We start from the raw sequence: 27,550 nt of genomic DNA, 5'->3' as shown, positions 1-27,550 counted from the left end.
AACACAGTTGTTAGCAAGAAAAAACACAAAAAAGTAAAATCAGAAAAGGTGCAACAAAAAACACAAGAAGATATCACTGAAATCATACAGACAGAAGATCAAAGTATAGCTATAATGAAACAGAGAATGCAGCTGCACCCGCTGAAGCCACTGTTACCGAGCGAAGAGCAGATGTTGGACGAAATAGCCCTAGAGTTTCTGCGTTCGCCTACGCGTGAAACTTCCGAGCTTCCGCTAGGAATCGCAGAAATATCCAATCTGCCATCGGTTCTCACCACGGCTGCCAGTCTAGAACCGTGTGAACCAGTTCGTTCCAGTGCCTCCATTGACATAGTCCCCCAGAAATCAATGATCACTCAAGAGATTCACGCCTCCGAACGGGAGTCGGATACTATGGTGCTGGATAGCACCAAACTATCTACGGTACCCAAATACAGCCTAATTGGTCTTAACGAATCAGTGCAAGTTTCCGAAGTACTGACGGAAGAAGTTCCTCACGAAACGAGTGAACTGAAGCCAGTAGCCCATCTAGCCAAAACTGAATTGATTCCCACCCAATCGCTACAGGTTAGCGAGTCGATGACACACGATTCCCTTACTGATCTGCACACCGAATCCGACGAAGCATCAAGTGCCAAGATAAGACTGTTTACCCACGATGCTAAGATCGTACAGGAAACCATCAGTAATCAATCGGAGGAGATCCTAACTTTGCCGCAAGCACCCTTCACGACGAAAGCGCTTGCCAATGTTCTCTCGAATGAATCCGTCCAAGTAACCGAGATTCACAGAGCTGAAAAAGAAGAACTGTTCGAATCTCAAGTTAAACTACCCTCGGTAGTCCCCAAGTACCAATTCCTGCCATCCGAATCAATTCAAGCCAGTGAAACCATAGCCGAAGATAGTCCCAGCAAATTCTATCCCGAGCTGGCGGTTCCTACGGAAACCGCCCGCAAAGTCTTTATCGAACAAAAATCGTACACTACGCATGTGTTGAACGCTCCGGAAAAGGAAGACATCTACGTACCCGGTCGTTTACCAACCGAGCAGAAAGCCGACGTTCTATTATCCACAACCGAACCGCTTCAGATTGCCGAACAGCCGGTCGAAGAACGGGAATCCGAGTTCACAGCTGCACCCAAACCAACCTCCTATCAAGCTATGGACACTATTGCTACCCTAGAAAGCATCACAACCGAAACTGTCAACGAAAATCTCACCACCAAACCCTTCGAAACAGATTCATACGAAACCAAAACCGCCAACGTAGACTTCCGCGAGCAAACACCGGCATCCATCTCGAAAGTCGTCAGCAACGAACGCGAATCCGAGTTACCTGCCTTCGAACCAGCATCCTCGGCGAAGGCACTCCCGCTGCTATCGACCCTCACCATCAGCCAATCCGAGGTACCATTCGTCCACGAGAAGGAAACTCTCCACCAGGGAGCTCCCCGTCCTAACGAAGCCGTCGCCGAATCTACGCTGGAACCAATGGAAAACATTGCCATAACCGAAATCGAAACAGCTGACGCAGCCGGTCGATTCTCCCCGGAAGTGCTAGATCGAACCGAGATGGCCACGACTGGATTTACCCTCCAGCAGTCGCATGCCGTGTCTGCGGTACTGACCAACGAAAAAGAATCCAGTTTTGATGGAAAGATTGATCAGAAACCAGCTTTCGCAACCACTCAGCTTGATACACAGTATCAGCTGGAGGTGACTACACACGAAACAAGCGAACGGGAGTCGCACTTTAGCATTCCCGAGAGACTCGCGGATCAAGTTGCGAAGACCATCCCTACCGATATGTTGAAATCTGTGGTAGTCCTAGAAACGCTAACGAATGTTTCCGCTACCGATTTCAGCAAATTCGTCCCGGACACTTCCGCAGCTTTGATCAAGACGGACAATTTGGAGGAGAAGGTCGTTTCCGAAACTACGGTCTATGAAGGTTTCCAAAAATACGAGCAACTGCAACCGGAACAGAAAGTTGCGGACTCTTCACTGCAGCCTAATACTGAACTGGTCATCACGGAGGTTGTGACGGAACAGAAAGAACGTGACGGATTTGATGTAGGAGAAATTGCTAAAGATTACACCGCGAAAGCAGTTCCTACACATACGCTGAAAAGTGTTTTGGTGCATGAAACTCTCCCATCCGATAGTTTAGATCAAGTTACGGACACTTCTCTGGTAACTTCGCAAGCAACCGTCAAGGATGATCAGTTCGAGGAAACTATCATAACGGAAAACGTAGCACTGGAAGTTACCCAGCAATACACGACCCCAGAAGCACCAGCGCCAAAATCAATCGAACTACTGGTGGAACCTTCTGAGAGTCTCGTCGTTACCGAGGTTATCTCGGAGATCAAGGAACAGGAAGGTGTCACTGCCAGCGAAATTGCCAAAGACTACGTCGCAAAGACGTCCGCTACAGACGCGCTTAAATCTGTTCTAATAGAAGAAGTTCAGCTGTCGGATCGCACCGCTGAACTGATCAAACCGGATGTCGTTCAATCGTCCGCCACTGTCCGAAAGGATGAACATGAACAGACCACCGTTTCCGAAGCGCTCATCCTAGAACACCTCAATCAACTGCTAGATCAAGTGAAACCGGAGCAAAAAATAGCAGAGCCGTTGCTATCTCCCAGTACGGAGCTTACCATCACGGAAGTTTTTGCCGAACAAAAGGAACGAGAAGGATTCGACGTATTGGAAATCGCTAAGGATTACGTGGCTAAACGAGTTCCCTCGCATCTACTCAAATCGGTGGTCGTTGAAACAACCGAAGCAACCGACTCACTCGCCGATGTGTCGAAGGTGGCGATGAACGAATCTGCTGCTGTACTGAAAACCGATCAATTTGAAGAGACGATCATTAGTGAAACAATGATCTATGAAGGTATTCAGAAGCAGGATCAACAGGAACTGGACACCCGTCAGGCTGAGCCAACTTTGCTTCCCATTTCCGAACTGGTTGTAACCGAAGTAATTGCCGAACAACGAGAAAAGGAAGGTACAGATATTGGAGAAATTGCGAAAGATTTCACCATCAAAGCAACCCCTGCTCACACGTTGAAATCGGTTCTGATTCAGGAAACCCTTGCGTCAGATACGGTAGATCAAATAGTCCAAGATGCTCCACAATCATTTGCGGCTAGCGTGAAGAAAGACCAACTGGAGCAAAAGGTCATTTCGGAAACAATGGTGTACGAAGGCCTCGAGAAAGCGTCCACGGAACAAAAGCCAACCGAACGACAAGCTGATCGAACAGTGCAGCTAGTTAACGAGCTGCTGGTAACAGAAGTATCACCAGAAGAGAAGGAAAGAGACGGATACTCTGTCGCGGAGTTAGCTAAGGACCACGTGGCGAAGAGTGTACCCACGGATACACTGAAGTCGTTGACAGTCGAGGAGGTTCTCACCACGGAAGCGTCCGAGAAATTCGAGAATCTCGAGGCAGTAACTGCGGCCGCTACCCTCAAAAGTGATCAACACGAACAGACTACAGTTTCGGAGACGATGACCTTTGAGGGTACTACGGCGTACGATGAAGATTCTAAACCAACGGAAAAGCTTGCTGAAAAGGTTATCGTACCAATTGACGAGCTAGTAATAACCGAAGTTTACCCGGAACAGAAGGAAAGAGAAGGATATGACGTTAATGAACTGGCTAGAGAGAACGTTGCAAAGCAAGTTCCTTCCCATACTTTGAAGTCTATAATGGTGGAAGAAGTTCTGCTATCGGATAACGTTGACCAGCTACAGAAACCGAAGGAAGTTACATCCACTGCCGCAATTAAGAGCGATGAATTCGAACAAACCGTGACATCGGAAACCATCATCTACGAGGGTTCACAGCTACTCGGCGAAGACGAGCAACCGTCAATGAAAACTGCATCACCGGCGTATCAACCCAACACCGAACTCATCGTCACTGAAGTCATACCGGAGCAGAAAGAAAAGGAAGGATACAGCGTAGAAGATATTGCTAAGGATCACATTGCCAAAGCGGTTCCCTCGCATACTCTGAAGTCAGTGCAGATTTCCGAGACTCTTTCATCTGAAAACGTCGATGTACTTACGAAAGAAGTTCCAATCATTTCATCTGCCGTATGCAAGGATGATAAGCTGGAGGAAACACGGGTGCAAGAAACTGTCACATTAGAATCTACAGCAAGATTCGAGGAAGAATCTAGACCAGAACAAAGAACGGCTGAAACCATTATTACTCCTATAAGCGAACTCGTTGTAACTGAGGTCGTTGCCGAACAGAAGGAGAAAGAGGGTTACAGCGTCGAAGACATTGCGAAGGATTACACCGCGAAGCTAACGTCGGATACACTGAAATCGATCACCGTTGAAGAAGTTCAACTAGCTGACGATCTCGGCAGAATAATTGACACGAAACTAGATTCCAAAATAGCTATCATTACCAAGGAAGAACAGGAGCAAACTACGACTGATGAAACGTACATCTTCGAAGGAATTCATCAGTACACGCCGTTGAAACCGACGGAGAAATCAGCTGCGCCGAACATCGAAGCCATCACCGAACTGGTCGTCACGGAAGTAGTAACAGAACAGAAGGAAAAGGAAGGCTACGATGTGCAGGACATTGCAAGCAATTACGTCGCGAAAGCGGTACCCTCGCACACGCTTCGATCCGTTCAGGTTGAACAGGTTCAGCCATCCGACGACGTTGGTCATATTGCTGATTTGGAAACTTCAGCTTCACATGCCCGCTCGATCACCGGAGAGATCGAACAGAAGATCATCTCCGAAACTGTCATCATGGACAACATCGATACGATGGTAGAACAAATTCAGCCGGAACAGAAATCCGTGGAAGCAACCATCCAACCGAACACTGAACTGGTAGTGACGGAAGTAATCGCCGAGCAGAAGGAAAAGGAAGGATACAGTGTCGAAGACATTGCAAGCCAATACACTGCCAAAGCGGTTCCTTCTCACTCGTTGAAATCGATTATCGTCGAGGAAGTTGTCACTTCCAGTGCAACCGAAGACGTTGTAGCCGATGAACGCAGCACGTCAACTGCACAGATTCGAAAAGACACCTTCGAGCAGACTACAGTAACCCAACAAACCATTTTGGAGCATTTCGAGCAGCTTGAAAAACCCGTCCAACCGGATCAGAAATCAGCTACTGAAACATTTGACCACAAACAAGAATTGGTGGTAACTGAAGTGGTTACGGAACAGAAGGAAACAGAAGGATACAGCGTCGAGGAGATATCTAAGAACTATTCTGCGAAACAAGTACCATCCCACACGCTGAAATCGATAACGGTTGAAGAAGTTCAACCAGACGATGATGCTGGAAGTATTCAGCAACCTGAACCGGTAATGGGCACAGCTAGCGTCCGGAAGAATGAGTACGAGCAAACTACCGTTTCGGAAACTATCGCCTTTGAAGGGTTGGGATCGTCAACAGAGCAAGCCCTTCCGGAGCAGAAAAAAGCAGACATGATGCTGCAGCCAATGACCGAACTAGTTGTCACAGAAGTCATCTCCGAGCAGAAGGAAAAGGAAGGCTTCGATGTGCAGGATATCGCCAAAGACTACGCCGCTAAGCCGGTAACTGAGGGGTTGATGCGATCCCTGGTGGTAGAAGAAGTTCAAGCATCCGATCAGCTTGGTGATATCACTCGGGCAGCTTTGGAACAATCTGCCACAGTGAAGAAGGATCATTTCGAACAAACCACGGAAAGTGAAACATTCGTCTATGAAGATGTTAGTCGTATTCAAGAGTCCACCAAACCAGACGAGAAATTAGCTGAAGTATTGATTCAACCAAATGCAGAATTGGTAGTAACGGAAGTCATCAGTGAGCAACGTGAAAAGGAAGGATACAGCGTGAAGGATATCGCAAAGGATTACCTCGCCCAAGCAGTACCTGCTAAGACGATGAAATCTGTCACAGTTGAACAAGTTGAGGTAACGGAAGATGTAACAACCATGGATGTTCAACAACAAGTCGAACACTCAGCCGTATCAAGCAAAGAGACTTTCGAGCAAACTACAGTCATGGATGTAGTAGCCTACGAGGATACTGCTCCGCAAGAACAGACTTCCCTGCCGGATCAGAAGAAAGCGATAACAAATTTAGAACCTATGTCCGAGATTACCATCACTGAAGTCGTTGCAGAACAGAAGGCTAAAGAAGGAATACATTTAACAGAAGCGGAGCAACAAAAAGCCAAACCCGTTCCCGCAGATGAATTAAAATCTCTAACCGTTGAGCAAATTCAACCTCTCCACGACGTGTCCGACGTTTCAACTGAATCTTCCAAGACTACCATGGCTAGCGTTACAACGGATGAACTGTCGACAACTACAGTCACGGAAACGACTGCCTACGAAGGCGTCAAAGAGTATGCCGGTAAACCAGAAATCGACTCATATGCAGCGAAACTTATCCCGGCTGACGTCTTCAAATCGTTAACAATAGAACAAGTGCAACCTTACATTTTAACAGGAAATGTACCGGAAGAAATGCTACAGCCGCTGTCCGTGGTTGTCAGAACCGACGAACAAGAGCAGGTGATCGCTACTTCAACGACGCCGTTCGAATGTATTAAAGATTTCATCGAAAAGATTGAGTACGAAGAATACACCGCCAGGATCGTTACCGGTGACATCCTGAAATCGTTAACCGTCGAACAAGTCGTGTCCCTACAGCAAACCGGCGATCTTGACAAGTTCATAACGAAAGCAACCTCAGCCCTTGTCAAGTCCGATGAACACGAACAAACCACGGTTACGGAAGCTGTGATTTACGAGGCTTTGAAAGAATACTTGGGAAGGCTAGAAATCGAAGGTCAAACCGCGAAGCTTATTCCCAGCGATGTTCTGAAATCGTTGAACGTAGAACAGATTCAACCACTGGATGATCTCGACATTGTTCGATCCGATCAGAAACCTCTATCATCGGCTAAGGTTAAAACGGATGAGATGGAACAAATACTAACTTCGGAAGCTACCGTCTACGAAGGATTGCATGAGTACGATGGCAGACAACCGATGGAAGGACATCTAGCAAAATGCGTACTTCCGGACGAAAGAAAATCACTATCGGTTGGACAAACGGAAACATTTATTGGAATCGGTGATGTCACGATCGAGTCCTCCAAACTTTCGGAAGCTACCGTTACAACGGATGAATTTGAACAAAAGATCATAACACAGATAGATACATACGAAAGGGTAGAGGAGGGAACCGGTACAATTCAGGTGGACGAGAAACACGCAACACCTGCGTATGATGGTTTGAAGTTACCGACCAAATCGCTAGTTGGTACATCCGATGCCGTTGAAGAATTGCTACTAACTGCGAAACTACAAGAGGAAAGTGCCACTAGCGCGATCATTGAACAGATCATTGCTTCGAAATCCGAAACTGTGTCACACGATTCGTTAGGCTTACTGAAGGCTCCCGAAAGAACAAACGAACAACACGCCATCCCACAAGTGTCAGATCTCCACGTACCAACACATTTGGAAACAGTACTCAGTGAATCTCTCGAACAAGTCCAACTCCCGGAGGCTATAGTTGAGCAAAGTGCCACTGTTAACATAAGCGATTTCATAGTTCCATTGCAATCCCATGTCATATCCGGTGACTCCACAGCGCCATTCACAGAGACCACCGAACCACGTAAGTTTGCCACCAAATCTATACAAGAAGGCTTGAGAGCTGCCGAATGTATAGAAGTGTCCAGTAATGAACTAAACGACATTACCGCACCAACCGAAGCCACTCAGCGACAGGCATTGGTCTCATTTACAACTAATACCATTGCAAATATAACCGAAACAAACATACACGAAAATGTAGATAACATTGTTGTAGCAAACGAACCCTCAGAGCGGTTTGCGAAATTAACACAACCAACGCTCGAAATGTACGAAGAAATGTTACCAAAAGTATTACAAGGTAGGTACAAAAAAACTCGCTACACCATATACAGCACTGTCCCACTCCATACACATCAGTATTTATTTATAAAGCAAACATTCCGAATATTTTTATTCGTAAACAACATTCCCACAAAAGCAAAATATAACACATGTCAAACTCACTCTCTCAACAGATCACACAGCAACATATTCCATACATACACATAAAACCAAACAAGCACAACACGAAGACACTGCAACACAAGAAACACAAGAGCAAGAAACGGAAACAACACTCACCATCACCGATCAGGAACAGGTTGACAGAAAAGAACTTCAGGAATCGGTCATCAAAAAGAAATCTGAAAAGAAAGAAAAAAGCATCAAAACCGTTACTACCCGAGAAGATGATCAGATGATTCCGTTCGAGAAGGCAGTTGAGTTCAAACCAATTGAACCCCAAGAAGCCACTGTCCAAGAGCTTCCTGAAGAGATCAAAGTCACTGAAACCATCACTGAAGAAGGGCAACTAAAGAAACAGATCATCAAGAAACGCGTCATCAAAAAGAAGACCGGAAAGATGGAACAGGTTACTGAGATCGTCACTATTGAAGAAGATGATCAGCTTCCACAGACAACAGTCACTGTCACCGAATCTGAGATTCCGTTCGAGGAGGCCGTCGAATTCAAGCCAATTGAACCTCAAGAAGCCACTGTCCAAGAGCTTCCTGAAGAAATCAAGGTCACTGAAACCATAACTGAAGAAGGCAAACCGAAGAAGCAGGTCGTCAAGAAACGCGTCATCAAAAAGAAGGCCGGAAAGAAAGAACAGGTTACTGAGATCGTCACTGTTCAAGAAGATGATCAGCTTCCACAGACAACAGTCACTGTCACCGAGTCTGAGATTCCGTTCGAGGAGGCCATCGAGTTCAAACCAATTGAACCTCAAGAAGCCACTGTCCAAGAGCTTCCTGAAGAGATCAAGGTCACTGAAACCATCACTGAAGAAGGTAAACCGAAGAAGCAGGTCGTCAAGAAACGTGTCATCAAAAAGAAGGCCGGAAAGAAGGAACAGGTTACTGAGATCGTCACTGTTCAAGAAGATGATCAGCTTCCACAAACAACAGTCACTGTCACCGAATCTGAGATTCCGTTCGAGGAGGCCGTCGAATTCAAGCCAATTGAACCTCAAGAAGCCACTGTCCAAGAGCTTCCTGAAGAAATCAAGGTCACTGAAACCATAACTGAAGAAGGCAAACCGAAGAAGCAGGTCGTCAAGAAACGCGTCATCAAAAAGAAGGCCGGAAAGAAAGAACAGGTTACAGAGATCGTCACTGTTCAAGAAGATGATCAGCTTCCACAGACAACAGTCACTGTCACCGAGTCTGAGATTCCGTTCGAGGAGGCCATCGAATTCAAACCAATTGAACCCCAAGAAGTCACTGTCCAAGAGCTTCCTGAAGAGATCAAGGTCACAGAAACTGTCACTGAAGAAGGCATATCCAAGAAACAGGTCGTCAAGAAACGCGTCATCAAAAAGAAGGCCGGAAAGAAGGAACAGATTACTGAGATCGTCACTGTTCAAGAAGATGATCAGCTTCCACAGACAACAGTCACTGTCACCGAGTCTGAGATTCCGTTCGAGCAGGCCGTCGAATTCAAGCCAATTGAACCCCAAGAAGCCACTGTCCAAGAGCTTCCTGAAGAAGTCAAGGTCACAAAAACTGTCACTGAAGAAGGCATATCCAAGAAACAGGTCGTCAAGAAACGTGTCATCAAAAAGAAGGCCGGAAAGAAGGAACAGGTTACTGAGATCGTCACTGTTCAAGAAGATGATCAGCTTCCACAGACAACAGTCACTGTCACCGAGTCTGAGATTCCGTTCGAGCAGGCCGTCGAATTCAAGCCAATTGAACCCCAAGAAGCCACTGTCCAAGAGCTTCCTGAAGAGATCAAGGTCACTGAAACCATCACTGAAGAAGGTAAACCGAAGAAGCAGGTCGTCAAGAAACGCGTCATCAAAAAGAAGGCCGGAAAGAAGGAACAGGTTACTGAGATCGTCACTATTGAAGAAGATGATCAGCTTCCACAGACAACAGTCACTGTCACCGAGTCTGAGATTCCGTTCGAGGAAGCCATCGAGTTCAAACCAATTGAACCCCTAGAAGCCACTGTCCAAGAGCTTCCTGAAGAGGTCAAAGTCACTGAAACCGTTACCGAAGAAGGCATATCCAAGAAGCAGGTCGTCAAGAGACGCGTCATCAAAAAGAAGGCCGGAAAGAAGGAACAGGTTACTGAGATCGTCACTGTTCAAGAAGATGATCAGCTTCCACAGACAACAGTCACTGTCACCGAGTCTGAGATTCCGTTCGAGGAGGCCATCGAGTTCAAACCCATTGAACCCCAAGAAGCCACTGTCCAAGAACTTCCTGAAGAAGTCAAGGTCACAGAAACTGTCACTGAAGAAGGCATATCCAAGAAACAGGTCGTCAAGAAACGTGTCATCAAAAAGAAGGCCGGAAAGAAGGAACAGGTTACAGAGATCGTCACTGTTCAAGAAGATGATCAGCTTCCACAGACAACAGTCACTGTCACCGAGTCTGAGATTCCGTTCGAGGAAGCCATCGAGTTCAAACCAATTGAACCCCTAGAAGCCACTGTCCAAGAGCTTCCTGAAGAGGTCAAAGTCACTGAAACCGTTACCGAAGAAGGCATATCCAAGAAGCAGGTCGTCAAGAAACGCGTCATCAAAAAGAAGGCCGGAAAGAAGGAACAGGTTACTGAGATCGTCACTGTTCAAGAAGATGATCAGCTTCCACAAACAACAGTCACTGTCACCGAATCTGAGATTCCGTTCGAGGAGGCCGTCGAATTCAAGCCAATTGAACCTCAAGAAGCCACTGTCCAAGAGCTTCCTGAAGAAATCAAGGTCACTGAAACCATCACTGAAGAAGGCAAACCGAAGAAGCAGGTCGTCAAGAAACGCGTCATCAAAAAGAAGGCCGGAAAGAAGGAACAGGTTACAGAGATCGTCACTGTTCAAGAAGATGATCAGCTTCCACAGACAACAGTCACTGTCACCGAGTCTGAGATTCCGTTCGAGCAGGCCGTCGAATTCAAGCCAATTGAACCCCAAGAAGCCACTGTCCAAGAGCTTCCTGAAGAGATCAAGGTCACTGAAACCATCACTGAAGAAGGTAAACCGAAGAAGCAGGTCGTCAAGAAACGCGTCATCAAAAAGAAGGGCGGAAAGAAGGAACAGGTTACAGAGATCGTCACTGTTCAAGAAGATGATCAGCTTCCACAGACAACAGTCACTGTCACCGAGTCTGAGATTCCGTTCGAGGAGGCCATCGAGTTCAAACCAATTGAACCCCAAGAAGCCACTGTCCAAGAGCTTCCTGAAGAAGTCAAGGTCACAGAAACTGTCACTGAAGAAGGCATATCCAAGAAACAGGTCGTCAAGAAACGCGTCATCAAAAAGAAGGCCGGAAAGAAGGAACAGATTACTGAGATCGTCACTGTTCAAGAAGATGATCAGCTTCCACAGACAACAGTCACTGTCACCGAGTCTGAGATTCCGTTCGAGGAGGCCATCGAGTTCAAACCAATTGAACCCCAAGAAGCCACTGTCCAAGAGCTTCCTGAAGAAGTCAAGGTCACAAAAACTGTCACTGAAGAAGGCATATCCAAGAAACAGGTCGTCAAGAAACGTGTCATCAAAAAGAAGGCCGGAAAGAAGGAACAGGTTACTGAGATCGTCACTGTTCAAGAAGATGATCAGCTTCCACAGACAACAGTCACTGTCACCGAGTCTGAGATTCCGTTCGAGGAGGCAGTTGAGTTCAAACCAATTGAACCCCAAGAAGCCATTGTCCAAGAGCTTCCTGAAGAGATCAAGGTCACTGAAACCATCACTGATGAAGGTAAACCGAAGAAGCAGGTCGTCAAGAAACGCGTCATCAAAAAGAAGGCCGGAAAGAAGGAACAGGTTACTGAGATCGTCACTGTTCAAGAAGATGATCAGCTTCCACAGACAACAGTCACTGTCACCGAGTCTGAGATTCCGTTCGAGGAGGCAGTTGAGTTCAAACCAATTGAACCTCAAGAAGGTACTGTTCAAGAGCTTCCTGAAGAGATCAAGGTCACTGAAACCATCACTGAAGAAGGTAAACCGAAGAAGCAGGTCGTCAAGAAACGCGTCATCAAAAAGAAGGCCGGAAAGAAGGAACAGGTTACTGAGATCGTCACTGTTCAAGAAGATGATCAGCTTCCACAGACAACAGTCACTGTCACCGAATCTGAGATTCCGTTCGAGGAGGCCGTCGAATTCAAGCCCATTGAACCCCAAGAAGCCACTGTCCAAGAGCTTCCTGAAGAGATCAAGGTCACTGAAACCATCACTGATGAAGGTAAACCGAAGAAGCAGGTCGTCAAGAAACGCGTCATCAAAAAGAAGGCCGGAAAGAAGGAACAGGTTACTGAGATCGTCACTGTTCAAGAAGATGATCAGCTTCCACAGACAACAGTCACTGTCACCGAGTCTGAGATTCCGTTCGAGGAAGCCATCGAGTTCAAACCAATTGAACCCCTAGAAGCCACTGTCCAAGAGCTTCCTGAAGAGGTCAAAGTCACTGAAACCGTTACCGAAGAAGGCATATCCAAGAAGCAGGTCGTCAAGAAACGCGTCATCAAAAAGAAGGCCGGAAAGAAGGAACAGGTTACTGAGATCGTCACTGTTCAAGAAGATGATCAGCTTCCACAAACAACAGTCACTGTCACCGAATCTGAGATTCCGTTCGAGGAGGCCGTCGAATTCAAGCCAATTGAACCTCAAGAAGCCACTGTCCAAGAGCTTCCTGAAGAAATCAAGGTCACTGAAACCATAACTGAAGAAGGCAAACCGAAGAAGCAGGTCGTCAAGAAACGCGTCATCAAAAAGAAGACCGGAAAGAAGGAACAGGTTACTGAGATCGTCACTGTTCAAGAAGATGATCAGCTTCCACAGACAACAGTCACTGTCACCGAGTCTGAGATTCCGTTCGAGGAAGCCATCGAGTTCAAACCAATTGAACCCCTAGAAGCCACTGTCCAAGAGCTTCCTGAAGAGGTCAAAGTCACTGAAACCGTTACCGAAGAAGGCATATCCAAGAAGCAGGTCGTCAAGAAACGCGTCATCAAAAAGAAGGCCGGAAAGAAGGAACAGGTTACTGAGATCGTCACTGTTCAAGAAGATGATCAGCTTCCACAAACAACAGTCACTGTCACCGAATCTGAGATTCCGTTCGAGGAGGCCGTCGAATTCAAGCCAATTGAACCTCAAGAAGCCACTGTCCAAGAGCTTCCTGAAGAAATCAAGGTCACTGAAACCATAACTGAAGAAGGCAAACCGAAGAAGCAGGTCGTCAAGAAACGCGTCATCAAAAAGAAGACCGGAAAGAAGGAACAGGTTACTGAGATCGTCACTGTTCAAGAAGATGATCAGCTTCCACAGACAACAGTCACTGTCACCGAGTCTGAGATTCCGTTCGAGGAGGCCATCGAGTTCAAACCAATTGAACCCCAAGAAGCCACTGTCAAAGAGCTTCCTGAAGAGGTAAAAGTCACTGAAACCGTTACCGAAGAAGGCATATCTAAGAAGCAGGTCGTCAAGAAACGCGTCATCAAAAAGAAGGCCGGAAAGAAGGAACAGGTTACTGAGATCGTCACTGTTCAAGAAGATGATCAGCTTCCACAGACAACAGTCACTGTCACCGAGTCTGAGATTCCGTTCGAGGAAGCCATCGAGTTCAAACCAATTGAACCTCAAGAAGCCACCGTCCAAGAGCTTCCTGAAGAGATCAAGGTCACTGAAACCATAACTGAAGAAGGTAAACCGAAGAAGCAGGTCGTCAAGAAACGCGTCATCAAAAAGAAGGCCGGAAAGAAGGAACAGGTTACTGAGATCGTCACTGTTCAAGAAGATGATCAGCTTCCACAGACAACAGTCACTGTCACCGAATCTGAGATTCCGTTCGAGGAGGCCATCGAGTTCAAACCAATTGAACCCCAAGAAGCCACTGTCCAAGAGCTTCCTGAAGAGATCAAGGTCACTGAAACCATCACTGAAGAAGGTAAACCGAAGAAGCAGGTCGTCAAGAAACGCGTCATCAAAAAGAAGGCCGGAAAGAAGGAACAGGTTACTGAGATCGTCACTGTTCAAGAAGATGATCAGCTTCCACAGACAACAGTCACTGTCACCGAGTCTGAGATTCCGTTCGAGGAGGCCGTCGAATTCAAGCCAATTGAACCTCAAGAAGCCACCGTCCAAGAGCTTCCTGAAGAGATCAAGGTCACTGAAACCATCACTGAAGAAGGTAAACCGAAGAAGCAGGTCGTCAAGAAACGCGTCATCAAAAAGAAGGCCGGAAAGAAGGAACAGGTTACTGAGATCGTCACTGTTCAAGAAGATGATCAGCTTCCACAGACAACAGTCACTGTCACCGAGTCTGAGATTCCGTTCGAGGAGGCCGTCGAGTTCAAACCGATTAAACCCCAAGAAGCCACTGTCCAAGAGCTTCCTGAAGAGATCAAGGTCACTGAAACCATCACTGAAGAAGGTAAACCGAAGAAGCAGGTCGTCAAGAAACGCGTCATCAAAAAGAAGGCCGGAAAGAAGGAACAGGTTACTGAGATCGTCACTGTTCAAGAAGATGATCAGCTTCCACAGACAACAGTCACTGTCACCGAGTCTGAGATTCCGTTCGAGGAGGCCGTCGAGTTCAAACCGATTAAACCCCAAGAAGCCACTGTCCAAGAGCTTCCTGAAGAGATCAAGGTCACTGAAACCATCACTGAAGAAGGTAAACCGAAGAAGCAGGTCGTCAAGAAACGCGTCATCAAAAAGAAGACCGGAAAGAAGGAACAGGTTACTGAGATCGTCACTGTTCAAGAAGATGATCAGCTTCCACAGACAACAGTCACTGTCACCGAGTCTGAGATTCCGTTCGAGGAGGCCATCGAGTTCAAACCGATTAAACCTCAAGAAGCCACTGTCCAAGAGCTTCCTGAAGAGATCAAGGTCACTGAAACCATCACTGAAGAAGGTAAACCGAAGAAGCAGGTCGTCAAGAAACGCGTCATCAAAAAGAAGGCCGGAAAGAAGGAACAGGTTACTGAGATCGTCACTATTGAAGAAGATGATCAGCTTCCACAGACAACAGTCACTGTCACCGAGTCTGAGATTCCGTTCGAGGAAGCCATCGAGTTCAAACCAATTGAACCCCTAGAAGCCACTGTCCAAGAGCTTCCTGAAGAGGTCAAAGTCACTGAAACCGTTACCGAAGAAGGCATATCCAAGAAGCAGGTCGTCAAGAAACGTGTCATCAAAAAGAAGGCCGGAAAGAAGGAACAGGTTACTGAGATCGTCACTGTTCAAGAAGATGATCAGCTTCCACAGACAACAGTCACTGTCACCGAGTCTGAGATTCCGTTCGAGGAGGCCATCGAGTTCAAACCAATTAAACCCCAAGAAGCCACTGTCCAAGAGCTTCCTGAAGAGATCAAGGTCACTGAAACCATAACTGAAGAAGGTAAACCGAAGAAGCAGGTCGTCAAGAAACGCGTCATCAAAAAGAAGACCGGAAAGAAGGAACAGGTTACTGAGATCGTCACTGTTCAAGAAGATGATCAGCTTCCACAGACAACAGTCACTGTCACCGAATCTGAGATTCCGTTCGAGGAGGCCGTCGAATTCAAGCAAATTGAACCCCAAGAAGCCACTGTCCAAGAGCTTCCTGAAGAGATCATGGTCACTGAAACCATCACTGAAGAAGGTAAACCGAAGAAGCAGGTCGTCAAGAAACGCGTCATCAAAAAGAAGGAACAGGTTACTGAGATCGTCACTGTTCAAGAAGATGATCAGCTTCCACAGACAACAGTCACTGTCACCGAGTCTGAGATTCCGTTCGAGGAGGCCATCGAGTTCAAACCAATTAAACCCCAAGAAGCCACCGTCCAAGAGCTTCCTGAAGAGATCAAGGTCACTGAAACCATAACTGAAGAAGGTAAACCGAAGAAGCAGGTCGTCAAGAAACGCGTCATCAAAAAGAAGACCGGAAAGAAGGAACAGGTTACTGAGATCGTCACTGTTCAAGAAGATGATCAGCTTCCACAGACAACAGTCACTGTCACCGAATCTGAGATTCCGTTCGAGGAGGCCGTCGAATTCAAGCAAATTGAACCCCAAGAAGCCACTGTCCAAGAGCTTCCTGAAGAGATCAAGGTCACTGAAACCATCACTGAAGAAGGTAAACCGAAGAAGCAGGTCGTCAAGAAACGCGTCATCAAAAAGAAGACCGGAAAGAAGGAACAGGTTACTGAGATCGTCACTGTTCAAGAAGATGATCAGCTTCCACAGACAACAGTCACTGTCACCGAATCTGAGATTCCGTTCGAGGAGGCCGTCGAATTCAAGCCCATTGAACCCCAAGAAGCCACTGTCCAAGAGCTTCCTGAAGAGATCAAGGTCACTGAAACCATCACTGAAGAAGGTAAACCGAAGAAGCAGGTCGTCAAGAAACGCGTCATCAAAAAGAAGGCCGGAAAGAAGGAACAGGTTACTGAGATCGTCACTGTTCAAGAAGATGATCAGCTTCCACAGACAACAGTCACTGTCACCGAGTCTGAGATTCCGTTCGAGGAGGCCATCGAGTTCAAACCAATTGAACCTCAAGAAGCCACTGTCCAAGAGCTTCCTGAAGAGATCAAGGTCACTGAAACCATCACTGAAGAAGGTAAACCGAAGAAGCAGGTCGTCAAGAAACGCGTCATCAAAAAGAAGGCCGGAAAGAAGGAACAGGTTACTGAGATCGTCACTGTTCAAGAAGATGATCAGCTTCCACAGACAACAGTCACTGTCACCGAATCTGAGATTCCGTTCGAGGAGGCCATCGAATTCAAGCCAATTGAACCCCAAGAAGCCACTGTCCAAGAGCTTCCTGAAGAGATCAAGGTCACTGAAACCATCACTGAAGAAGGTAAACCGAAAAAGCAAGTCGTCAAGAAACGTGTCATCAAAAAGAAGGCCGGAAAGAAGGAACAGGTTACTGAGATCGTCACTGTTCAAGAAGATGATCAGCTTCCACAGACAACAGTCACTGTCACCGAGTCTGAGATTCCGTTCGAGGAGGCCATCGAGTTCAAACCAATTGAACCCCAAGAAGCCACTGTCCAAGAGCTTCCTGAAGAGGTCAAAGTCACTGAAACCGTTACCGAAGAAGGCATATCCAAGAAGCAGGTCGTCAAGAAACGTGTCATCAAAAAGAAGGCCGGAAAGAAGGAACAGGTTACTGAGATCGTCACTGTTCAAGAAGATGATCAGCTTCCACAGACAACAGTCACTGTCACCGAATCTGAGATTCCGTTCGAGGAGGCCATCGAATTCAAGCCAATTGAACCCCAAGAAGCCACTGTCCAAGAGCTTCCTGAAGAGATCAAGGTCACTGAAACCATCACTGAAGAAGGTAAACCGAAGAAGCAAGTCGTCAAGAAACGTGTCATCAAAAAGAAGGCCGGAAAGAAGGAACAGGTTACAGAGATCGTCACTGTTCAAGAAGATGATCAGCTTCCACAGACAACAGTCACTGTCACCGAGTCTGAGATTCCGTTCGAGGAGGCCATCGAGTTCAAACCAATTAAACCCCAAGAAGCCACCGTCCAAGAGCTTCCTGAAGAAATCAAGGTCACTGAAACCATAACTGAAGAAGGTAAACCGAAGAAGCAGGTCGTCAAGAAACGCGTCATCAAAAAGAAGACCGGAAAGAAGGAACAGGTTACTGAGATCGTCACTGTTCAAGAAGATGATCAGCTTCCACAGACAACAGTCACTGTCACCGAATCTGAGATTCCGTTCGAGGAGGCCGTCGAATTCAAGCAAATTGAACCCCAAGAAGCCACTGTCCAAGAGCTTCCTGAAGAGATCAAGGTCACTGAAACCATCACTGAAGAAGGTAAACCGAAGAAGCAGGTCGTCAAGAAACGCGTCATCAAAAAGAAGACCGGAAAGAAGGAACAGGTTACTGAGATCGTCACTGTTCAAGAAGATGATCAGCTTCCACAGACAACAGTCACTGTCACCGAGTCTGAGATTCCGTTCGAGGAGGCCGTTGAGTACAAACCAATTGAACCCCAAGAAGCCATTGTCCAAGAGCTTCCTGAAGAGATCAAGGTCACTGAAACCATCACTGAAGAAGGTAAACCGAAGAAGCAGGTCGTCAAGAAACGCGTCATCAAAAAGAAGGCCGGAAAGAAGGAACAGGTTACTGAGATCGTCACTGTTCAAGAAGATGATCAGCTTCCACAGACAACAGTCACTGTCACCGAATCTGAGATTCCGTTCGAGGAGGCCGTCGAATTCAAGCCCATTGAACCCCAAGAAGCCACTGTCCAAGAGCTTCCTGAAGAGATCAAGGTCACTGAAACCATCACTGAAGAAGGTAAACCGAAGAAGCAGGTCGTCAAGAAACGCGTCATCAAAAAGAAGGCCGGAAAGAAGGAACAGGTTACTGAGATCGTCACTGTTCAAGAAGATGATCAGCTTCCACAGACAACAGTCACTGTCACCGAGTCTGAGATTCCGTTCGAGGAGGCCATCGAGTTCAAACCAATTGAACCTCAAGAAGCCACTGTCCAAGAGCTTCCTGAAGAGATCAAGGTCACTGAAACCATCACTGAAGAAGGTAAACCGAAGAAGCAGGTCGTCAAGAAACGCGTCATCAAAAAGAAGGCCGGAAAGAAGGAACAGGTTACTGAGATCGTCACTGTTCAAGAAGATGATCAGCTTCCACAGACAACAGTCACTGTCACCGAATCTGAGATTCCGTTCGAGGAGGCCATCGAATTCAAGCCAATTGAACCCCAAGAAGCCACTGTCCAAGAGCTTCCTGAAGAGATCAAGGTCACTGAAACCATCACTGAAGAAGGTAAACCGAAGAAGCAAGTCGTCAAGAAACGTGTCATCAAAAAGAAGGCCGGAAAGAAGGAACAGGTTACTGAGATCGTCACTGTTCAAGAAGATGATCAGCTTCCACAGACAACAGTCACTGTCACCGAGTCTGAGATTCCGTTCGAGGAGGCCATCGAGTTCAAACCAATTGAACCCCAAGAAGCCACTGTCCAAGAGCTTCCTGAAGAGGTCAAAGTCACTGAAACCGTTACCGAAGAAGGCATATCCAAGAAGCAGGTCGTCAAGAAACGTGTCATCAAAAAGAAGGCCGGAAAGAAGGAACAGGTTACTGAGATCGTCACTGTTCAAGAAGATGATCAGCTTCCACAGACAACAGTCACTGTCACCGAATCTGAGATTCCGTTCGAGGAGGCCGTCGAATTCAAGCCAATTGAACCCCAAGAAGCCACTGTCCAAGAGCTTCCTGAAGAGATCAAGGTCACTGAAACCATCACTGAAGAAGGTAAACCGAAGAAGCAAGTCTTCAAGAAACGTGTCATCAAAAAGAAGGCCGGAAAGAAGGAACAGGTTACAGAGATCGTCACTGTTCAAGAAGATGATCAGCTTCCACAGACAACAGTCACTGTCACCGAGTCTGAGATTCCGTTCGAGGAGGCCATCGAATTCAAACCAATTGAACCCCAAGAAGCCACTGTCCAAGAGCTTCCTGAAGAGGTCAAAGTCACTGAAACCGTTACCGAAGAAGGCATATCCAAGAAGCAGGTCGTCAAGAAACGTGTCATCAAAAAGAAGGCCGGAAAGAAGGAACAGGTTACTGAGATCGTCACTGTTCAAGAAGATGATCAGTTTCCACAGACAACAGTCACTGTCACCGAATCTGAGATTCCGTTCGAGGAGGCCGTCGAATTCAAGCCAATTGAACCCCAAGAAGCCACTGTCCAAGAGCTTCCTGAAGAGATCAAGGTCACTGAAACCATCACTGAAGAAGGTAAACCGAAGAAGCAAGTCGTCAAGAAACGTGTCATCAAAAAGAAGGCCGGAAAGAAGGAACAGGTTACAGAGATCGTCACTGTTCAAGAAGATGATCAGCTTCCACAGACAACAGTCACTGTCACCGAATCTGAGATTCCGTTCGAGGAGGCCATCGAATTCAAGCCAATTGAACCCCAAGAAGCCACTGTCCAAGAGCTTCCTGAAGAGATCATGGTCACTGAAACCATCACTGAAGAAGGTAAACCGAAGAAGCAGGTCGTCAAGAAACGCGTCATCAAAAAGAAGGCCGGAAAGAAGGAACAGGTTACTGAGATCGTCACTGTTCAAGAAGATGATCAGCTTCCACAGACAACAGTCACTGTCACCGAATCTGAGATTCCGTTCGAGGAGGCCATCGAGTTCAAACCGATTAAACCCCAAGAAGCCACTGTCCAAGAGCTTCCTGAAGAGATCAAGGTCACTGAAACCATAACTGAAGAAGGTAAACCGAAGAAGCAGGTCGTCAAGAAACGCGTCATCAAAAAGAAGGCCGGAAAGAAGGAACAGGTTACTGAGATCGTCACTGTTCAAGAAGATGATCAGCTTCCACAGACAACAGTCACTGTCACCGAGTCTGAGATTCCCTTTGAGAGTACATTGCCCATGCCAGAAAAACTTACACTCACACAAACACCTACACAGACACAAGTTACACCCGCCAACATCTACGGTAAGGCAATATCTTTTTCATTTGAATCACCAGCAACACTGTATCACTACATTTTCATAACATAACATAACATAAATCTCTTTGTAGATGCTGAAACACAAGAACAAGAAAGTGCAATATTTGTAACCACTTTCGAAACATGTACAGATGACACACATACATACATTAAATCCAAAAACATGAAAATATCAGAATCTAAAGGTATGATTGTGGAAGAAACCCTGAGCGACGAAGAATTATCTTCGATTCCACAATCACTTCCTGGAGTAAGCATCGAAGAAATCGGAGAACTGCCACCACAAGGTATGATAGATTGTACCTCTTTATGGGTTTGGAAAATCTTTTACTTCGTGTTCTGTATAATTATACGATATTTCAGTTGTACTACATATTCATGTGTATATTTAGTTCACGTCATTAAATATTCTCAATATTTGTACAGACTCCGTCACACCGTACAGCATACAAACAGAATCAGAAGAATCAGCCATACCATGTCAAGAACCAGTCGAAACACATAAAAAAATCAAGAAGATACAAACACACACACTCATACAAGAACAACTCGAGGATATCCCAATCGAAGAAGTTGTATCTATCGAAGAGCCTGATGACAAACCGTTGATTGCAGAACCTTCGATAGCGACTACGAAACGCAGGGTTGTTAAAAAGAAGAGGGTTGATACTAGGGCCGATACTAGCGAAACTGTAACTCTTGATGAAGAAACCGTCGAGCCAATGGAAGTCGAAGCTGTTACCGAGATCGCAGAGCCACAGGAAACCGAACTACTACAAGAGCAAGCTCCGGTATCGTTCCCCGTCGTTGAGGAACTACCGGAGGATATTCAGGTCACGGAAAGTGTGTCCCAAACGGGGGAACTGAAGAAAACGATCGTAAGAAAGCGTACGATAAAGAAAAAATTGCCAGGAAAGGAAGAACTGGTAGAGGTCGTAAGTGTACAGGAGGACGATAAGGTACCGGAAACTGTCATCACCATCACGGAACAGGACGTACCGGAGGTACCCGAGGAGGGACAGGCGGAGAAGCCTAAGCTGAGACGGAAGAAGGTCAAAACGATTAAAACTTCCGAAGAAACGGATGATATCATCGAACGGTTGTTGAATTTGGAGGTGAAGAAAACGGAGCTGGAGCAGTACGAAAAGGTCGACGTTGAGTTGAAAAAGAAACCAAAGGCAGTAGAAGAAATAACTGTGGAAGAGGTTTCCGATAGGGTTGTAGGTGATAAGGTGGTGAAAGTTACGAAAAAAGTGGTGAAGAAGAAGGTTGGTCCCAAGGTGGAAGTTACTGAAATCGTAACAACGCAGCACGGCGATGAAGAACCTCAAGTTACGGAAACAGTAGTAGAAGAGAGTATGCCGTGGCCAGAGCCGCAGGAAGCTATTATCGTTGAAGATAGTCCTGAGCAAGTGGAAATTAGGGAAACGGTGTCGGAAACTGGAGAGGTGGTAAGGGATATTATTAAAAAGAAAGTGTCGAAGAAGAAGACAAGAAAGCTGGAAACGGTTATTCAACCTGACGAAGAAACGGAGGAATTGTTGATCATTCCTGCCCAACCGGAACAAATCGTTATCGAAGAGCTACCCGAGCAAGTGGAAGTAGTTGAAACAATTTCCACTGAGGGCAAGCCTACGAAGCAGGTCACGAAAACAAAGACTATCAAGAAGAGAACGGGAACTAAGGTAGAAGAAGTGCAGGTGGTGACCGTTCAAGAAGATGACAAACCAGCGGAAACTACGGTGACGCTGTCGGAAGAAATTGTTCCCATTGAAGCAATGGTCGTTGAGGAAGGGCCCATTGAAAAACCAAAACCGAAAAAGAAAAAGATCAAAACCATCAAGAAAGCGGGTGACGATACGGATGACATTATCGAGCGGTTGTTGAATTTGGAGGTCAAAAAGACTGAGTTGGAAACGTACGAAAAGATTGACGTGGAGTTCCGAAGGCCATCGAAGCAGGCGGAAGAGTTTGTGGTTGAATCGTTTCCGGGAGAACAGGCGGTTGTTGAAGAGCTGCCAGTTGAACATACTGTTAAGGAGACTATAATCATGGAGAAACCTAAGAAGGTGGTAACCAAGAAGCAAATTATTAAAAAGAAAGTGGGTGACAAGGTAGAAACGACTGAAGTGGTAACTGTGCTTGAAGATGATATGCCAGCGAGGATTACGGAAAGCGTTACGGAGGAAACTGAGCCACTTGTCGATGAGCCTATTCCGCAAGACATCGTGCCTATTGAGGAAATGCCGGAACAATTGACGGAACAGAAGAAGATTACAAAGATTAAAAAGAAGAAACCGATGACGTTGGTTTCGGAATCAGGTGAGGCAATTCCACAAGAGGAAGTTACAGCCGTAGAACCGCAACCGTACGAAGAAGCTAAGGTCACTGTTGAGGAAATGCCGGAAAGGGTAGAAGTTACGGAAACAGTTACCGAAGATGGAAAACCAAAGAAGCGAACGAAGAAAACAAAGGTAATTAAAAAACAAACCGGAGATATTGTGGAGGAGATTCATGTTGTTACCGTGCAGGAAGATGAGAAACCTGCGGAGACCACCATCACCGTCACGGAAGAGGTTATTGAGCCAACGGTAACTGAAGAAGTTCCCCAGGAAAAGCCGAAACTGAAAAAGAAAAAGATCAAAACAATCAAGAAGACGGGTGATGATACGGATGATATTATCGAAAGGTTGTTGAACTTGGAGGTCAAAAAGACTGAGTTGGAAGCGTACGAAAAAATTGATGTGGAGTTCCGAAGGCCATCAAAGCAGGCGGAAGAATTTGTTGTTGAACAGTTGCCCGGGCAGCAAGCGGAGGTTGAAGAGTTGCCAGTTGAACACATTGTTAAGGAGACTATCATCACGGAGAAACCGAAGAAGGTGGTAACCAAGAAACAAGTTATCAAAAAGAAAGTGGGTGATAAGGTAGAGGCGACAGAAGTGGTAACTGTTCTTGAAGATGATGTGCCATCGAAAACAACGGTAACCATTACGGAGGAAACTGAACCACTTGTCGACGAGCCTGTTCCGCAAGACATTGTGGTTATCGAGGAAATGCCGGAACAACCGACAGAACAGAGGAAAATTACAAAGATCAAAAAGAAGAAACCGACCGCGTTTGTCACGGAATCAACTGAAACAATTTCACAGGAAGAGATTACAACCATAGAACCTCAACCGTGTGAAGAAGTTAGGGTCACTGTCGAGGAAATGCCGGAAAGGGTGGAAGTATCGGAAACTGTTACCGAAGATGGAAAGCCTAAGAAGCGAACAAAGAAAACAAAGGTGATCAAAAAACAAACCGGAGACACTGTGGAAGAGATTCATGTTGTTACCGTGCAGGAAGATGAGAAACCTGCGGAAACTACCATCACCGTTATGGAAGAGGTTATTGAGCCGGAGGTAGCAGAAGAGGTTCCCCAGGAGAAGCCAAAACTGAAAAAGAAAAAGGTTAAAAGCGTTAAGAAAACAACTGAGGATTCTGATGACATTATAGAGCGTTTGTTGAATCTGGAAGTGAAGAAAACAGAGCTGGAGCAGTACGAGAAGATCGATGTTGATTTTAAGCCACGAACTAGGAAGATAGAGGAATCATCGGTCGAAGAATTTCCCGAGACAGTAGTCTTGCAACAAACGCCCGAAGGAATCGAAACCAAACAGATCACCAAGAGGAAAGTTATTAAGAAAAAGGTTGGAAAGAAAGAAGAAACAACCGAGGTAGTAACAGTTCAAACCGGCGATTCGGAGCCAACCACTACAGTGACCGTCACTGAACAGGAGATTCTTTATGAACAGCCAGAAGAAATTATTATTGAAGCTGCTCCACAGGAAACAGCCGTCATCGAAGAACTACCCGAAGAAGTTAAGATTACAGAGATTATTTCGGATCTGGGAAAGCCCTCGAAGCAAGTTACCAAAAAGCGTACGATCAAGAAGAAGGTTGGACAAAAAGAAGAAACCGTTGAGGTAGTAACAGTCCAGGAGGATAACAAGGAACCAGAAACGACCATTACCATTACGGAGACAGAGCCGGAGCAACCGACTGTCAGCCCAGTATCAGCGGAAGAGCAGACGGACTTACCAAAGTCAGTACCTGCACCGAAACCAAAGAAAAAGAAGGTCAAAACCATTAAGACATCAGACACGGCTGACGATATCATTGAGAGGCTACTGAACCTCGAAGTTAAGAAAACCGAGCTGGAAATATACGAGCGTGTTGAATTGGAGCCCAGGATAAAGTATAGAGAAGTACAGGAGATTGTATTCTCACAACCAGAGCCGGCTTTCGCTGAGGTTACTGAACTGGAAAATGTGCCGTCTCAGGCTAAGATGATTAAGAAAGTCAAGAAGCAACCTATCAAACAACAGTCAGAAGTAGATAAACCAATCACTCAAGAGTTGGAAACTAAAGAAGTTGCTGTACCTGAAGAAACAGATTTGACCCCTGAAGAACCATTGATTCCTACGGTTGTGGAGGAAATAACCGAACAAGAAACGCTCCCGGATGGCACGCGACAAGTGATCGTAAAGAAGAAAATAATTAAAAAGAAGATCTCCAAGGAGACGAAACCGCAGGAGGATCTACAGCAGGATGAAGCGGTCACGGAGAAACCCGAACAGGTTGATTTGAAACCACTGGAATCTGAACAACAAGCTGAAATCAAGCCATCTGAACAGTTACCTGAAGAGGTCGCCACTGAGTTTGTTTATATCGAGCCTGGTAAGCAAGAAGCAATTATCGAAGAGATTTCGGAGGAATTTTTAACCTATGAAGAGAAGTCGTTGAAAACATTGGAAAAGGAGAAACAACAGCAACTGCAGCTGGAAGAAATTGTTGATCAAAAGAAAGTTCCAAAGAAAATCAAAAAGAAGGTTAGGAAACCGGAAGACAAATCGGCTGATGAAGAACTCGAGCGCCTATTGAATTTGGAAGTCGAGAAGACACAACTGGAAGAGTACGAGAAAGTTGAGCTTGAGGCGAAACCTAAACCGGAGAAACCAAAACCAAAGCTGGAACCGATCAAAATCGAACGAAGAGAACAGAAAGCAACGAAACTGCAGATTACTCAACCGGAAGAGCTGCCACAATCAGTGAAACTGAGAAAGACAAAGGTCCCCGTGAAAAAAGAAATTGAGGAAGTATCCGTTCCTAAGGTGTTACTGAAAAGCCGCATCACCACCGTGGAATATCCCCCGGAGGTACTGTATCTGCAAATCTCCTATCTAGACGCAAAACGAGCAGTGGGTGAACTCACGCGAACCGAAGAGGATGAAGAAGTGGTCAAACTAAAGAAGATAAAGAAAATCAAAACTATCAAGCGAGACAAGCTTGAACTAGAGAAGGTGGACCTACCGGAGTATGAGGAGGAACAACCGAAAGAAGAGGAGACACCGGACGAGAAGGCCGGATACCAGAGGAAACCAAAAGAAATCCCAACAGAAGAACAGGACGAGAGAACGCTGAAACTCGGAAAAGGTAAAGTTAAGAAAGACGAACCGACTGAGGAGACCGTAACTCTCAAGAAAACCCCGCGGAAACCTAAGGAGGAAGTACCGGAAGAAGTGGAACAAAGTAAGAAGGCAAAACAACAACCGGAACCTGTCAAGGATGACAAAAAGCACAAGCACGTCGGAAAGCCATCATTCGAACCGACAGATATCCCAGACGTCGAGGTGGAAATTGAAGAGTACCGAAAACCCTCGCCAGTCCCTGATGAGCCCGAGGAAAAGATTCCGCAAAAGAAGAAGCGTCCAAAGACACCAAAGCAACCTGAGGAACTGGATAACGTAGAGAGACCTCTGGTGATGGGTAAAGGAAAGGCACCTGAAGATGTGCCCGAAGATGATGTAAAGTTCAGAATACCGACATCGAAGAAACCGGAGGAGGAACAAGAAGGCATCAAGTTGAAACCTATCAGCAAACCAACGAAGGATGATTCAACCGAAGAAAAGCAAGTTGATCGTGATCTTGCCCTTCCGATTTCTGTTGAAAAGCCAGACGAACCGGAAGATGAGATCAGTTTACCAGAAGCGGCGAAAAAGAGAGTAATCAAGAAGAAAGTTCCCAAAGAAAAGAAAAAGGAAGATCTGCCGACAGAACCAACGATCGAGGATGCTGAAGAGAAGGTGCCTGAAATGGTGGAACCTTCGGACGAAACCTCGAAAATTACAATGCCCTCGAAGGAACTTGAAAGATTATGGGATAAACCGATTGAGTTACCAGCCACCGAGATGGACACACAGTTGATTGTTGAAGATCAACCAGCCGTAGTAGTAGAAAAAGAAGTCCTAACTGAAGAAGGCGATCGCCAGAAACAGATAATCATCAAAAAGGTCATCAAGAAAAAACGACGCGACAAGGAGGAGGTTATTGAAGTTATTACCGTTCAAACTGGTGACGAGCTTCCCGAAACGACGGTTACAGTTAGCGAAGTAGTCCCCGAAGAATCGACCCTCGCTGAAGACCAACCCAAAGAGCCCAAGCTCCGAAAGAAGAAGGTAAAGGTCCCAAGCAAAAAGGCCGACCTAGATGACATCATCGAACGGTTGCTCAACGAAGAGATCACCAAAACCGAGCTGGAGAAGTATGAAAAGTTTGAGTTTGAAAAACCCGTCAAACTCGAGCAACCGACAGAGGCTCCAACGGTCGAACACGTTCCAAAGAAAGCGATCAAGAAGCCAAAACAAAAAGAAACCCAATTGCATGAAACCATATCATTACTAGAGACACCAACAGATACATCAGAAACCCTTGAACTCACGCCCATCGAGGCACAAACACCAGACACTATACACACATCCATCACTGATGAAACGTTCAGAATCAGTAAGTATTACAAGTATAAACGTAAACATTAGAGATAACCAAGAATTCGTACGATAAAACTGGACAATTATTGTGTTAACAGCTTTAAATTTCGTGGACTAAATGCGTTCGGCGTATGATTTGCATGATTTTAATCTATTCC

At 46.0% G+C, this 27,550-nt stretch overlaps 1 protein-coding gene across 1 annotated transcript in view; it reads left to right on the top strand.

The window, feature by feature from the left end:
• Positions 1 to 126: 126 nt before the first annotated feature.
• LOC131688364 (titin-like) overlaps positions 127 to 27,550 on the top strand; it is a 41,238-nt gene continuing 13,814 nt past the window's right edge. The window contains exons 1-5 of the mRNA XM_058972570.1: positions 127 to 7,957; positions 8,115 to 10,162; positions 10,406 to 20,567; positions 20,655 to 20,870; positions 21,010 to 27,408. Of these exons, the coding sequence (XP_058828553.1) occupies positions 127 to 7,957; positions 8,115 to 10,162; positions 10,406 to 20,567; positions 20,655 to 20,870; positions 21,010 to 27,408 (26,656 nt within the window). The remainder of the gene's footprint in view (positions 7,958 to 8,114; positions 10,163 to 10,405; positions 20,568 to 20,654; positions 20,871 to 21,009; positions 27,409 to 27,550) is intronic.

The sequence above is a fragment of the Topomyia yanbarensis genome, chromosome 3 (genome assembly GCF_030247195.1).
Source record: "Topomyia yanbarensis strain Yona2022 chromosome 3, ASM3024719v1, whole genome shotgun sequence".
Classification (NCBI taxonomy): domain Eukaryota; kingdom Metazoa; phylum Arthropoda; class Insecta; order Diptera; family Culicidae; genus Topomyia; species Topomyia yanbarensis.
This window is presented reverse-complemented; position numbering and strand designations above follow the sequence as displayed.